This window comes from Vanacampus margaritifer, chromosome 10 (genome assembly GCF_051991255.1).
Source record: "Vanacampus margaritifer isolate UIUO_Vmar chromosome 10, RoL_Vmar_1.0, whole genome shotgun sequence".
NCBI lineage: Eukaryota > Metazoa > Chordata > Actinopteri > Syngnathiformes > Syngnathidae > Vanacampus > Vanacampus margaritifer.
This window is the reverse complement of record NC_135441.1, coordinates 11,902,997-11,916,701: the sequence shown is the minus strand read 5'-3', so window position 1 is coordinate 11,916,701 and position 13,705 is coordinate 11,902,997. Positions and strand designations below refer to the sequence as shown.

Here is a 13,705-nt window from a genome sequence, read left to right as displayed (position 1 = left end):
TAACAAAGACATTTGTGGTATGTTCTAATATGAGTTACTTTTCATTTGGTCATGATACAATTATTTGTTTATGAAATTTGAACTCTTCAACATTATTTATGTGTTAACTTAGTAATCACATTAGTTAGATATGATGATATTCTCAGTGATAGTTTTTAAAAGCAAAGGCAGTCCAATGTTTTTGAATGTGACTGATTTTGAGTTGACTAAAACTGCCATTTTATATGGGATAGTTCAATATACATTGAAAATTTATGCTGTTGTTTTGTCTATTTCTTTGTCATGTGAGTGCATTGAAAGTACTTAAAAACACGGAAAACCCATGAGGCCCCCAGACCCCCGGCTAAATTTTCAGATAATTTCACTTTGGTCAAATCACATCCCTGTATCAAGGAAAGAGAATAAACACACTCAAACTCATCATGGTTTAGAATTGACTATTGATGCCAGAAGACAATAACAATATTTTTTGGGCCAAATCAAACTCGTCAACTCACCTCAACATAGTTCCTTGAAACCAAGATTGTGGCTAAGCAGCATTTTTGTTTGGATGAAACCCTCAATTCACCTCAACATAGTGCCTAGAGTCACTAAGATGCCACAAGATGGTGGCAAAGCACGGTTTTAAGATACACAATAGCTACATGAAACTCCTCACCTAACTTTGACATAGTTTCGTCACACTGAGATGCCACAAGATGGCAGCAAAGCATGAATTTTGGTCCAATTAAACCCTTCAACTCACTTCGTCTTTTGCCTTTGGCTTCAATTGGTGGATCGATAGATGGACTGATGTGCTCTTTATAATGCGTACATCCAGTCCTCTTATTTTTTGTGTAGGAGCCATTCAGTGGCTTAACTACCAGTTTCGACTGCATTCTTGTAGGAGAGCAATGTACCAAAAAAAAATGATTGGAATGCATATCATTAGTGTTCAGCTCTGCTTGTCTTAGCGTAGCATGACTTTTACAATCACTGTCAAGCGAGTCGCCACGACATATAGATCATCCGGTTGTCTGGGGAACGTGTCTGCACTTTGTTGGTCGTGTGAGTAGCCTAATACTGCATTGTTATATCATGCACGTTGAAGGTATTATTTGATTACTATATTAAGTGTAATCTTTGCGTGTTCAAAAATAATTGAAAAATGAGATCTGATGAAGAAGCCTTCTTTATAAAGAATTTATTTTAAGAGCTCTTAAAAGACATGCTTACATTCAAAGGTGATGTTAAGCCTCGAGTGTGTCCATCTCAAAACACACAGTCGCTTTATAGATGAAAAAAGCATACTCCTCCCCTGAGGCTGGACAAAGGGTTAGCAATTATAATAGACAGACAAGTGATTTATTGACATGTTTTTTACTCCAGTTTCGTCCAAAGCCGGAAATATATGATTAGACAGGTACTACCATGCGACCTAGACTCCCCTCAGACCCACAGTGTTATCAACTTGAGAATATGTCTCCCATGTGCATTCCTATCTCACAAGCTGGAAGGGAGTGAAAAGTGTTATTCATTACACTACAGTTATATGTCCAATATATTTCACACAAACATTATCACAGTTATATGGCATCTATATACTATAAGTAGATTCATAAACAGTAAAAATATGCATAGAAAATGTTAAATGTCTTCAACGTATTCCACATTTACACATTTGAGAAATAAATTACGATCGTAAAAAGTCTACAGTTTACCTTGACGAAACCTAAAGCAACCCTGCATATTGTTTTCCCCTTCTGTTGTACATATGAATTAAGCGAAGTCACATTTCCAAACCATGACTCGATGCATTGTGTAAAAATGATGATCCGGAAAGCATCTGAATGTGATGCAACCAGGATGAAGGAGCACTGCTAATCTATGAGCAAACATGGCTGTCAAAGCTTCTATTGTCTAAGAAGAGAAAGTTTGCCTCTCAAGCACACCAAGACCACGCCTTCAATGCTGCCTACATTCATTCAATTGAAATCTACGACATGATGTTGCATCTGAACGCCAATTGGAGTGTGTTGTGTCCCGCCTGACAGATGGCGGCCGTGTGGCTCACAAGGATGCAGGTTCCTGTTTGCCCTTGGACAAGCTAAACGTAGCATGAGAGACCGCTTCCTGGTGCTTCCAGTAGGTTCGACCAGCCCAAAAACAAGCACAATAGTGTCAATTAATACCTGGGAAGTGAACATTAGTGTGCTTGTAAATGCACATTTACACAACACCCCCCAATGAATTACTCTGTAATGCAAATTCAGAGATTTATTTCTAAATGCAAAGGCAGAACTATATTGCGCTTTTACTTTTCAAAGGTTTTGGTGAAAATTAATGTGGATGGAATTATGAGCAGTTCAAATTTGCAAGTCAGTGCGAGCACACTTTTAGGCTTCAACAAGAAATGGGGGAAAACTGCAGGAAAAGCCCACTAGAACATCCCAAATAAATTTGAGGCTAATCAGAGGCAAATGAGATGGTGGCAGGTACACGCGGACTCCCATTTAACATGAGTTTGAACATGATTGGCTAATTGTGAATCTGTGCTTTAAGAGGGTGTCAAACTTGTGCAACCACATTACTTCAGTTATTTTCACTTCCTCTCAAAAACATTGAATTAATTGACTTGTACAGGTTATAGGTCAGATTAATGGTAGAAAAAGTTTTGAAACCTACAATTCAATTAGGTGTTTTGACCACGTATATGAAATGTACTAATGTATAAACAAATAAAGCTGCCGTACTACAGAGATAGGAGACAGACATTCATATGTGAGTGACAGTGTTGTTTTTCAAAAGCTTCAAGTCAAGTGAAGCGCAACCTTCCTCGCGCGTGTGTGTGTTTTAATTGCTCCTGACTCACTTGGTCTGCGTTCCCTCTGATTCGTTATTCGTCATTGCCACAATTAGCTCTCTTTCCTGAAAGGGACAGTGTGTAATATTTTGCGCTATTTAGTGGTGAATGAATTCATTTTAAAAACACAGAATTTAATTTCAATAATATGAAGAAAATACATACGTTCTATCACATTATTGTAATCGTAGGTCTAGTAATCTTAAATTATAATACATAGGTCGTGCAGCACCTTACAGGAGGCTGACATTTTCCGCCACCATCTTTCTGCTATGTACGACGGCGTATTAGGGCCACGTATAAATAAATTCATATATTTTTAGCGTGGGGAGGGGGGGTAATATTCCGAGAGAGAAAACTCACAAATTCACGAGACAAAAACTTGTATATTTGCGACTTTATAAAGTGGCAAATTTGCAAGAATAAACTCACAAATTTACGAGAAACAAAGTGGCAAATTTGCCACATTGTTAAGTGGCAAATTTGCAAGAAAAAAACTCGTAAATGAAAAGGCAGGATGGAGAGGGATTTCTTAAACTTTACTCGTCATACACTGCAGCTAGAGCGACAACACTTCCTGACCCCCTATCAGCTGACTAACACTAACCAATCAGAAGATACCATACTTTAGGTAAATGCAAGTGAATAAGAACAGCAGATATGACACATCAACTAAGCTTTTTGTACAAAAAAAAAAAGTATGAATGTGTAAATAATAAATAATAATTCTGGAAACATATATGTACAAGTAAATATAGATATTTTAAATATTTTAACAAATTAACTCAAATGCATGATACTGAGGGTGTGAAGCTTCGCAAAGCTGGCAGTAGTTTATTTTCTTGTATTTTTTTTTTTAAATAATTATACGTGGCCCTAATACGCCATCATAGCTATGAATACCCGAAGTGTTAGCACTTAACATAACTAAGATGCAAAATTTCTGCCTTAAATAAAATACTTCTGGAAACAAAATTTAACATAACACTGAATTATTACATTTTTAAAGTGCAAAGGATTTTTTTTATATCGATCTATCTATCTATATCTATATCTATGTACATTTTGTAAAGTGATAAAAATGCATTTAATAAAATATTTCATTCATAATGACTGGCTTAATTGATCATATGGATGTACATGTATAATTCTTGTGAGGATAACAATTGAAATTGCTTTAAACAATTCCCTAAGTCAATATTTATAAAACAGTGGTTGAAAATAAAGGATTAATGATGACCATGGACCAAAAATTAATAATAACTCATGCTCGCTCCTGTTCACCTGGTTGCTCGCTAGCTCACTCCAAATAATAAATAGTAATTGGTGGAATGTTTGCAAAGTGTGGTCTTTCTGAGACACCGTAGTGCAGGTGAATCCAAATTGTTGCATTCTATTAGTTTACCACTAGATGGCACTAAATATTACACACTCCTTTACATTTTTTTTTCCTGATGGGCTTTGCTTTCGTGTCATCGTTCATGGTTCTGACAACATGATGCAGATGAATTTTTGAGTAGCACTCGCAGAAATGCCTTATGAGAGAAAACAGATAATTAGTTTCAGCCTCCGTGTCAAAGATATGGTCTCTGGTGGTATTCCAAAGTGTGGTTCCAAGAATACAAACATAAACTATATCACATATCTTCTTTTAAAAACACTCACTAGCTTTTAGCTTTTAATTAGTTGTGGTGATTATTTGTTTGTTTCAATTGCATTTTTTTTTTAATGAGACAGGCCGGACCAAGCAAACAGGTGAAACTTTCATTGAAAAAAAAGTTCTTACTGTATAACTGCATTCTTACCGATGGAATGTGCATGTACAGCTTCTCCCAGACTTAATGGTAGAATCATACATCACACACACTGGCATTTTTGTCATAAAGACAGAAAAAAACATGAAAACAATACAGAGAAATTAATGTATTCAAGCTATGAGCACTAAGAAAGTGGCAACGTAACATGGCCGCCAGGCCTCTTCCGATGGTTTCACTTACCCCAACAGCAAGTCTGTGGCAATGTTAGTCCACTCATAAACTAGTCCGTGCCTACGCACAGTGCGAGTTTGATAGGGGCCGTCCTGGGAGGAGGGCAAAGAAGGTGCCCGGGATAAAAACCAAAGATGACTCCCTCCTCCCTTCTGTTGTTTTTTCAGGTGCCGTCGACATGAGATTCAAAGGCATCCTGCTGGCTGCCTTGTTGACTACCATCTTGCTGTACCTGGGCTGCATTCGGAGTGTTGTGCAAAGCCCCTCGGAGCATCTACACATGGCCATCTACAACAACTCCATCCAGAGACAGAGGATGGAAAAGATGTTTTCTAACATTGAGAGTCTGCGTGAGTTCTTTATTTTTATTTGGTTTGTTTTCGTCCTAATGAAGCTATGTACTTTATGTGCCGTATCCAACACAACGACCAACCAGATGTTCCATCTAGTGCAAGAGTGGGCAATGTATAGCTGAGCATTTTAAATTAAGAATCCTGCAATATTTGTTGCATCCATTTAGGGCTTTTGGGGTTAATTATTCCTTTTATTATTTTACTGAATTTTTTGTTGTTGTTGTTGTTCATTTTAGTGCAGGTTTGTGGAAAGCTTGAATTTGGGTAAACAAAAAAAACGTGTGGCACCATCTTCAGGTTAAACATTGGGAATAAAACATAATTTGGCTGTTCCGGTCTACCCACGCCACTTCCTTGAAACTGATGTAGCCGCTCTGCCACCATGGAATTATATATGATATATGATATATACACGCCTCCCTTAGCGAGTTGGAATATTAGCGTTTGCAAACATCTTTATATTGATTTTCAGTTGAATGATTTATTAGCATCACATTTTGTTTCCTTTATTTAGAATAGTTTGTCGTAGTATACAAATGATTTAGATCATAGTTTTCACTGCTGCTGTCAATCTCAGCCAGCCCACGCCCAACCTCTACCCACCTCTACCAACCCAATGGTTCTCCAGGCAACGCCCCCTTTGAGCACCTTTTTCAAATATTAGTGAGGGGTGGAGCAAAAGGCTGGCTGGGGATGAGTTACATTTTTATTCATTTATTGTAAATGAAAGCATATCAATGCAGGAAATTAAATTCTGAATCGCTACTGCCACATGTGGTCAAAAAATTTAACTGCATCTTCAAGTACACTGGGCGCATGATATCACATCACAGACATAGGGCGGTAAATTCGAACCCAAATCCAGTCTATTGGCCACAGGCTTACAGGAGTACCCAATTGTGAACAGCTAAGGTGTAAATATGCCAATTAGAAGATGTTTGAGTCATAACTGGTCCAAAAAAAAAGAGGCTATTAGAAAGATATTTTTGAGCAAATTGCTCCACTTTAAGTTACATATGAAGGGAATGGAATAAACAGTGAACCAGCTTTTCATTCTACAGTCAAAGCAGTAAACAAGCTTCAGCCAGAGGCGGTGCGGGCGGTGAAAGCCGAGGACAAGGCAGAAAAGGCGGACAACAAGGAGAAGGCGGTGGTGAAGAAGCTGTTCCCCAACTCGGCGCTGTTCAAGAAGTGGGGCGAGGGTCTGAGCGAGGAGGAGCAGAAGGAGGCCGAGGGTTTGTTCGTCAAATATGGCTACAACGCCTTCCTCAGCGACAGGCTGCCGCTCAACAGGGAGATTCCCGACACGCGGCACGCCAGGTACAAAATCCAAAATTCTCGCACACAAACACACCACTTGGCTCTTTCGAGCAGGCAAGATGTCTGTTTCACAGCAAAATGGCTGACTCGTGACGGGATGAAAAGTCAGACGTCGAGTGTAATATGACAAAGATGATTTGTCTTGTTGTATAGTAAGACACCATCTTGAATCACATTGTGTATCGCAAGACATTTTTAACATGACGCCATGATGTATGTTAAGACATCATTTTCAATCTGATATGTATAGTAAGATATGTTCAACATGAGATGATGTGCGCCGGATTTTGCAGTTGTGCTTGACTGTAATTGTACAAAAGCTAAACGTTGCTTATTGAAACAAAAATGCTATGAATCGTCACCAAAATTCACATGCACATCTCTACAATCTGTGAATATGTCAAAACAATTGGCACAGTATTTTGGATTTTATGGGCATTCTTATAACTTTGAACTTTCAAGCACAACTGTACACTCAGGCACAGTTACCCTGTTTATGAATAGTTCCTAAGACGATAAATCGCCTTTAATTATGGGACTGCTGCATAGCAAAGCAGGTACATATCACTATCCTAAGAAAATCGGGTTTATTATTATGATTTTTTAAATTATATTATCTTCCACAGATTTTTCCGCAAAAATGCGTACCGTACCTTAGATCGCTCCGGCACAAATGAGGTATCAAACGATGCGGCTCGGTCTGACTCGCTGGCGGCCATCTTGGCCAATTAATTAGGTACGCCAAGGACTCTCTCCCCCTCGCCCACCCGGGTTGGCGGCCATCTTGGCCATTTGACTACTACTAAAATTACTACAAACTACAAACTACTAATAATACTACTTACTACTACTACTATTGCAACAAGTACTACATGCGTCTTTCCACCTCGCAAGAGTCAGCAGTCCCATTCAAAATTTCCGCGGAAATTTTTCTAGTTCTTATTTTAGATTGCTAGGGGGAAAAAATCCCATAACTGGAGTTCATGCCTCCTCTGTCTATCTCTTTTACAAATTAATAACAGATCTGCCCTAACAGATTGATGAGATCCGTCATCATCCTTCAAACTAAGAAAAAAATACATCAATCATGCTAGAAGGAAGCTATACATGACATACAAGAGCTGAACATTGTTAGGAGGCAGATCTTTTCCTCCACATGTTTGTTTTCTTTCGGGTAGTGAGAATGTTGGTTATCCGAATACAGATTGGAGATCGATGAACAGTTACTTCGAAGCTTTTATTTCGACAGAATATTCCGGGCACAAGTGAGTTACAGACAATGGCTTCAGCCTCTCACAAGTGCGAAGATTACAGAGGATTTACAACATTCTTATACTATCTTGAAGGGCGGTACCACAAAACCCCCAGAAAACAGCCCACCCGGAGTTCACCGGACATGAGATAAGACTTCAAAGACATCATTCAAACACATTGACTTCAAACACAGACAATGGCCCATTGTTGTGGGATAGAGGAGGCCCCCCAGCCACGACGGCACCTGGCAGAAATCACGACAACACTCACAAAGACACATCCGCAGAAAAAAGCTCTACTGAGGAAATAAGGAAATTAAAACAGTTATGACTAAATCTGGGCAGAAGACTCTCTTCAAGACCTTGATGGTGGGGGAAGACGCTTGTCCGAACTGGCAGACCCAAACACATTGTGAGGAGCTGCATCTGTCAGAAAGAGTTTTAACTCCCACCTTCGGAAGAACTTTGCCCATGTCTGGCGGGAGGTGGGGGGCATTAAGTCTGAGTGGACCATGCATGCTCCACTCCACATGTCCCCCATGGGATCTTATGAGTGTGATGCGCATTGCCGACACTGAGTCGGATTCGTTTCCAGAGAGAGTTGGACTCCGCCAAGGCTGCCCTTGTTCATAACATGACGGGCAGGTAGGCACATTGTCCGCAGTCATGATTGTTATGATAATAATTCTTGATTTACCAGTCAATCTACATTCCTACCACCTCTAAATAGATTACAAGCGCTGGGTCATGAGCGAAAGAACACGATCAAGATATACATGGCCAAATAAGTTTCCTCCGCAGGGTGTTCGAGTTCTTCGTTAGAGATAGGATGAGACGCTCGGTCATATGAAAGGGGCTGTACTCAGCCACTGCTTCTCCACATTGAGAGGAGCCCGACAAGGCGGCTCGGCCATCTGGTTAGGATGCCTCCCTGATGTCCCATAAACATCAGGACACGCTGCAGAGACTATATGGGATTGTAGAAGTGCTTGTAAAGTGTCCTAAACTAACAGATATTTATATCCCTGCATTACATCCCTCGCGCCTGTCAAAGACTCGGACTAAAAACGTAGTAGTTGCATAAACGATGTCTCTCTCCTCTAACACAGCTGACTCAGCTGTTGTTCATCAATCAGGTGTGTTGAAGGAGGGAGACAGGCAAGACAGCGGCTCTCGAGGACCAGGGTTCCCTACCCCTGCCCTAGATTGTGACAATAAAGGCTTTTTATTCTATTTTGTGTGTTTGTTTGTTTTTGCGCTCTATCAACAAATTGCAAATCGATCTTATCATGACATATTTTTCTTGCTCTTCCTTCTACACAGATGCGCACAGAAAAAGTACCCTGCCGATCTCCCCAGCCTGAGCGTGGTGTTGATCTACCTGAACGAAGCTCTGTCCATTATCAAGCGGGCTGTCCGCAGCATCATAGACAAGACCCCCGCCAGCCTGCTCAAAGAGATAATACTGGTGGACGACCACAGCACAAATGGTACTAAATGGAACTAAAAGTGGGTTGTTGACATTTCTGGCTACACCCTTGAAAAACAGAAATGGAATAATACAAAAACAATCCAAAACATACAATGACTCCAATGTCCCCAAGAATTTGAGCTACTTGTAATATTTCTTTAAATGAATACATTCTTCCAGTTTCTGTCATTATTCCATCAAGGTACATGCCAGCCATTTGGTTGAGACTCACATTTAAAAAAATATGTATTTTTGTTATAACTAACTGCCTAAAAGAAATATAAAATGCAAGCAATTTTGTATTGGACGTTACTATTAAAAAAGCAAATCAAAACAAAAAAGTTAGGTGACAAAACAAAAAGTCAGTGATCCGCTATCCCGTTACAGTGAATATTCAGTAAGGAGTCTATACAATATGTGAACTTTTGTAATATACAGTACTTGAGACCAAGATCTTTACCAGTAAAACTAAATTGATTTACGTTTTCGAGAGAGGATGTAAAAATGAATGTGGTTAATAATGTGATTGCACTAATATGCACACCATCTTATAACTGGGATGTGGCTGTGTTCAGAATTAACCAATCAAATTCAAACATGTGCAAAATGGGAGCCATCGCACAACTGCCACCATTTACACTGCCCCTGATGAATCCAATATACATTTCTGCTGTTCTAGTAGGCTTTTCCTGTCATTTCTCTCAGACTTTCTTGGAGAAACAGACAAACAAAGAAGTAAGAGATGAGAATGAATTTGTCCCCTTGAACGTGCATCCGCAGAGGACCTTAGGGAGAAGCTGGACGACTACATCGCCGTCATCCACGAGGAGCGTCCGGGCCTGCTGAAGCGGGTGATGCACAAGGAGCAGTTAGGCCTCACCCAGGCCAGACTGTCCGGATGGAAGATAGCCACCGGTGACGTAGTGGCCATATTGGATGCCCACATTGAAGTCCACGTGCAATGGTTGGTGTCATTTTGCCACAGTACAGATACTTGGCTAAATAAATAGCGTTGTGAAAGTACTGATTGAGTGAATTGTCTTTCTCCGCTTGCCACCACTGACATCCACTTGCGTGTTTAGGGCAGAGCCGCTGCTGGCTCGTATCAAGGAGGACCGCACGGTCATCATGACGCCCGTCTTCGATCGGGTCAATTACGATGACTTGACGGTGACCCGCTACGGTCCAGCGGCCGACGCCTTCGACTGGGCCTTGTGGTGCATGTACGAGTCCTTCAGGCCCGAGTGGTACAAGCTCAAGGACGAGTCGCTGCCTGCAAAGTGAGTCGCACATTTTGGGTTTCGCCTCACGATCATAAAAAGTTTAGCTGAGTTGGGTGCTGATTTTTGCAGTGATCAAAATGATGTCATAAATGATCATTTACAGTTAAATGGAAAAAAAGCTAATAAAAAATAGTATTGAAATAAAAAAAATTGCATCTAGGCGTCACGGTGTCCGACTGGTTAGCACGTCTGCCTCCCAGTGCAGGTGAATGTGGTTTAATTTAAAAAATCTACTATCAACCGTTATCAAAATTCACCAATGGCGGAGGCACGTGGTGGCCACGACCCCCCCACATCCCGGATCCTGGATAGTCAACAATAATGTCAATGCCTACTAAATTGATATCTCAGCTCCTGAAGCAGATAGAATCATAATTCCAAAAACATTTCAGAGCTTACAAATGTGGTGTTCACACAAATATAAGTTTATTATTATAAACCTTCAATATTAAAAAAATAAATCAACAACTGTGTCGCATCTGCGGTGTGTGTTTTTGGACACAGTTGTCATGTTGCCTAAATGTCAGCCTATGTTAGTGCTATGTTCGTCAATGAAAAGGCATAATTTACTTGTTTTTTAAATTTATTTATTTGTATGTTTAATGTTCAGTGTTTTGAACAAATAAATGTGTGTAAAATCAACATTTAAAAAAAAAAAAAGTAAAACATAATTAGTAGTGATGTCAAAGTTAAAGCTTTGACAGCACAAATTACCATATTGGGAGAGATCCTACATTTAGGCCTATAGAATTTAAAATGAGCAAATTCTTTGCAGCGAGAGCCATTTTTGAGGATACTGCAAGTTCTATTGACGCAATATGCACACACCTCACTAGTGACAATTTGGAAAGAAGCTTTTGTTCTTGCTCCCAAAAAGGAGCCCGTCCATCATGGGGATATTTGCGGCCGATCGCAAGTTCTTTGGTGAGATTGGCAGCCTGGACGGAGGAATGAAAATCTACGGCGGCGAGAACGTGGAGCTTGGCATCCGGGTGAGACTCCGGTGCAGTTCTAGCACTAAACAAAGATGGAAGTTTGCTCAGCGTGTGATCCCGTGGCTCGGGTTGGTGTTTGCGCCCGCAGGCGTGGCTGTGCGGCGGCAGCGTGGAGGTCATCCCCTGCTCCAAGATTGCCCACATCGAGCGTGCCTCCAAGCCCTACCTGCCCGACCTCAGCGTCACCATGAAGAGAAACGCGCTGCGAGTGGCCCAGGTGTGGATGGATGAGTACAAATATAACGTCAACATCGCCTGGAACCTTCCCTTGCAGGTAAACCAATTGCAGATTCACTCACAAGCCCAGAAACTTGACATGGGGATTACGGTGGCAGTGATTCTAAATAAATAGCCATTTCGGTAGATGGTAAACAATTCATCAAAAAACTAACAACCACACATTTAGCTTTTAAGCCATCTAGCTTAATGCTAATGTTAGTAAAAAAAAATAAAAAATAGCATTGATGTCACAATGCTGTAAATCTATAAGCAATGGACTGAAGACCAACAGTACATCAACACATGCTGACAGACAATATAACAGTACTCAGTCATGTATTCTTTATCCTCTGCAAAAAATGGCTAATATTAGTGCTGTACTGATGAGCTAAAAGTGGAGTTGAGATCTCTCAATGAAGAGTACTGTATATCCATTTGTCTGTCTCATACTGCCCCGAGATGGCCAAGGCAAGCACACTGGAAGAAACATTCATGTTTATTTTTTATTAAGTATGATATCATAGAGTGCTATTTTTTGGGGGCTGGTACGGATTAATGGCGTTTCAATTCATCTCAATGGGAAAAGATGATATGAGATAATTGTGTTTTGAGTTTGGAGAGTGGTCACAGAACAATTCAACTTGTCTCTCAAGGCACAACTATTACTATTATTTGCATGCATGTCTACTCATTACAAAACATTAATATTTCTGCTTATTATTTTCCTAACTCTCCAGCTAAACTTATAAGGGAAATTAACCAGTAACTTCCTGTAAATGTGCCCAAAAATGTCTGAGCCTTTGCAACCCTTGTCACAATATGACACTTTGCCAATGAAACCAGTAGTTGATACAGTGAAATTTGAGAAAAGCCAGCACGGTGGCCATTTTGTTGTATGTTTCTAACGCAGAATCACAGCGTGGACATCGGCGACGTGTCTGAACGGAAGGCGCTGAGGAAGCGGCTCAACTGCAAGCCCTTCAAGTGGTACCTGGATAACGTTTACCCCTTACTGGAACCTTTCAAAGACCTGGTCGGCTACGGAGCGGTGAGACTTTCATCAGATTATAGTCAACTACAAAAATAAATTAATCTTTTGCCGTTCAACCCATACTGTGGACGTGTGAAGTATGCATTTGAGGACTGGTTTAACCACAAAGTCTTTTTTTTTTCTCTCTCAGTCACAAAGTCATTTTTATTTACATACGTAAGGCCTGGCTGTAAACGTGACCAGGGTAAGATGGTAATCTACATTTTTTTTCTTTTCCCATTGCTGTCAAGATGTGTGTGAAATGTGTCATGATTGTAATGTGACACTGCACGTCATTATCATGCCATTATTTTCCGTGTTGGCTGTAGCTTTGTCATTTGCTTTACGTAATTCATTTTGATCCGAAATAGTAATACTGCACACTTTGTACATTTGTGTACCGTATGCATCCTTAAATGTATAATTAGTGTCAGTGGTTTTAAGGCATAACTCAAGGAATGAGTAACTGCTTTACAGTCTTGCCCCGAACTTTTGTTTGCTCTTTTGGAGCATACAAGATGATCTATTAAAGTTAGATAAGACTTGCCACACAAAAGAAAGAACAGGGTTCTCATTAAACATTCACCGAATCTTTTTTTTTCTTTCTTTTTGTTTGTTTGTTTTTAGAGGCAGTAGGGTTTGTATTTTTTTTCTTTTTTTCCTTTTCATTAGTTTCAGCGTTCGCTGCCGCCTTCCTCAGAAGTCGCATAAACCTGAAGACAATAGGGGTGTTAAAAAAAATCGATTCGGCAATATATCGCGATCTTATAGTGCACAATTCTCAAATAGATTTTTAAACATCATTTTTGGATGGAAATATTCAACAAAAACGTCTTACTTTAGGATTAGGGTTCTATTAATGGAACATTAAGCCTTAATATTTTATTTCAGGGCTGTTCAAACATGAAACAGACTGCAACCTGTTTATTAAATACAGTAGCTCAGTTATAA

At 40.0% G+C, this 13,705-nt stretch overlaps 1 protein-coding gene across 1 annotated transcript in view; it reads left to right on the top strand.

Annotated features, from left to right (window-relative positions):
- Window positions 1-4,922: 4,922 nt before the first annotated feature.
- LOC144058845 (putative polypeptide N-acetylgalactosaminyltransferase 8) overlaps window positions 4,923-13,705 on the top strand; it is a 12,663-nt gene continuing 3,880 nt past the window's right edge. The window contains exons 1-8 of the mRNA XM_077577426.1: window positions 4,923-5,180; window positions 6,245-6,503; window positions 9,080-9,246; window positions 10,008-10,191; window positions 10,310-10,507; window positions 11,388-11,502; window positions 11,594-11,779; window positions 12,635-12,772. Of these exons, the coding sequence (XP_077433552.1) occupies window positions 5,009-5,180; window positions 6,245-6,503; window positions 9,080-9,246; window positions 10,008-10,191; window positions 10,310-10,507; window positions 11,388-11,502; window positions 11,594-11,779; window positions 12,635-12,772 (1,419 nt within the window). The 5' untranslated portion in view covers window positions 4,923-5,008. The remainder of the gene's footprint in view (window positions 5,181-6,244; window positions 6,504-9,079; window positions 9,247-10,007; window positions 10,192-10,309; window positions 10,508-11,387; window positions 11,503-11,593; window positions 11,780-12,634; window positions 12,773-13,705) is intronic.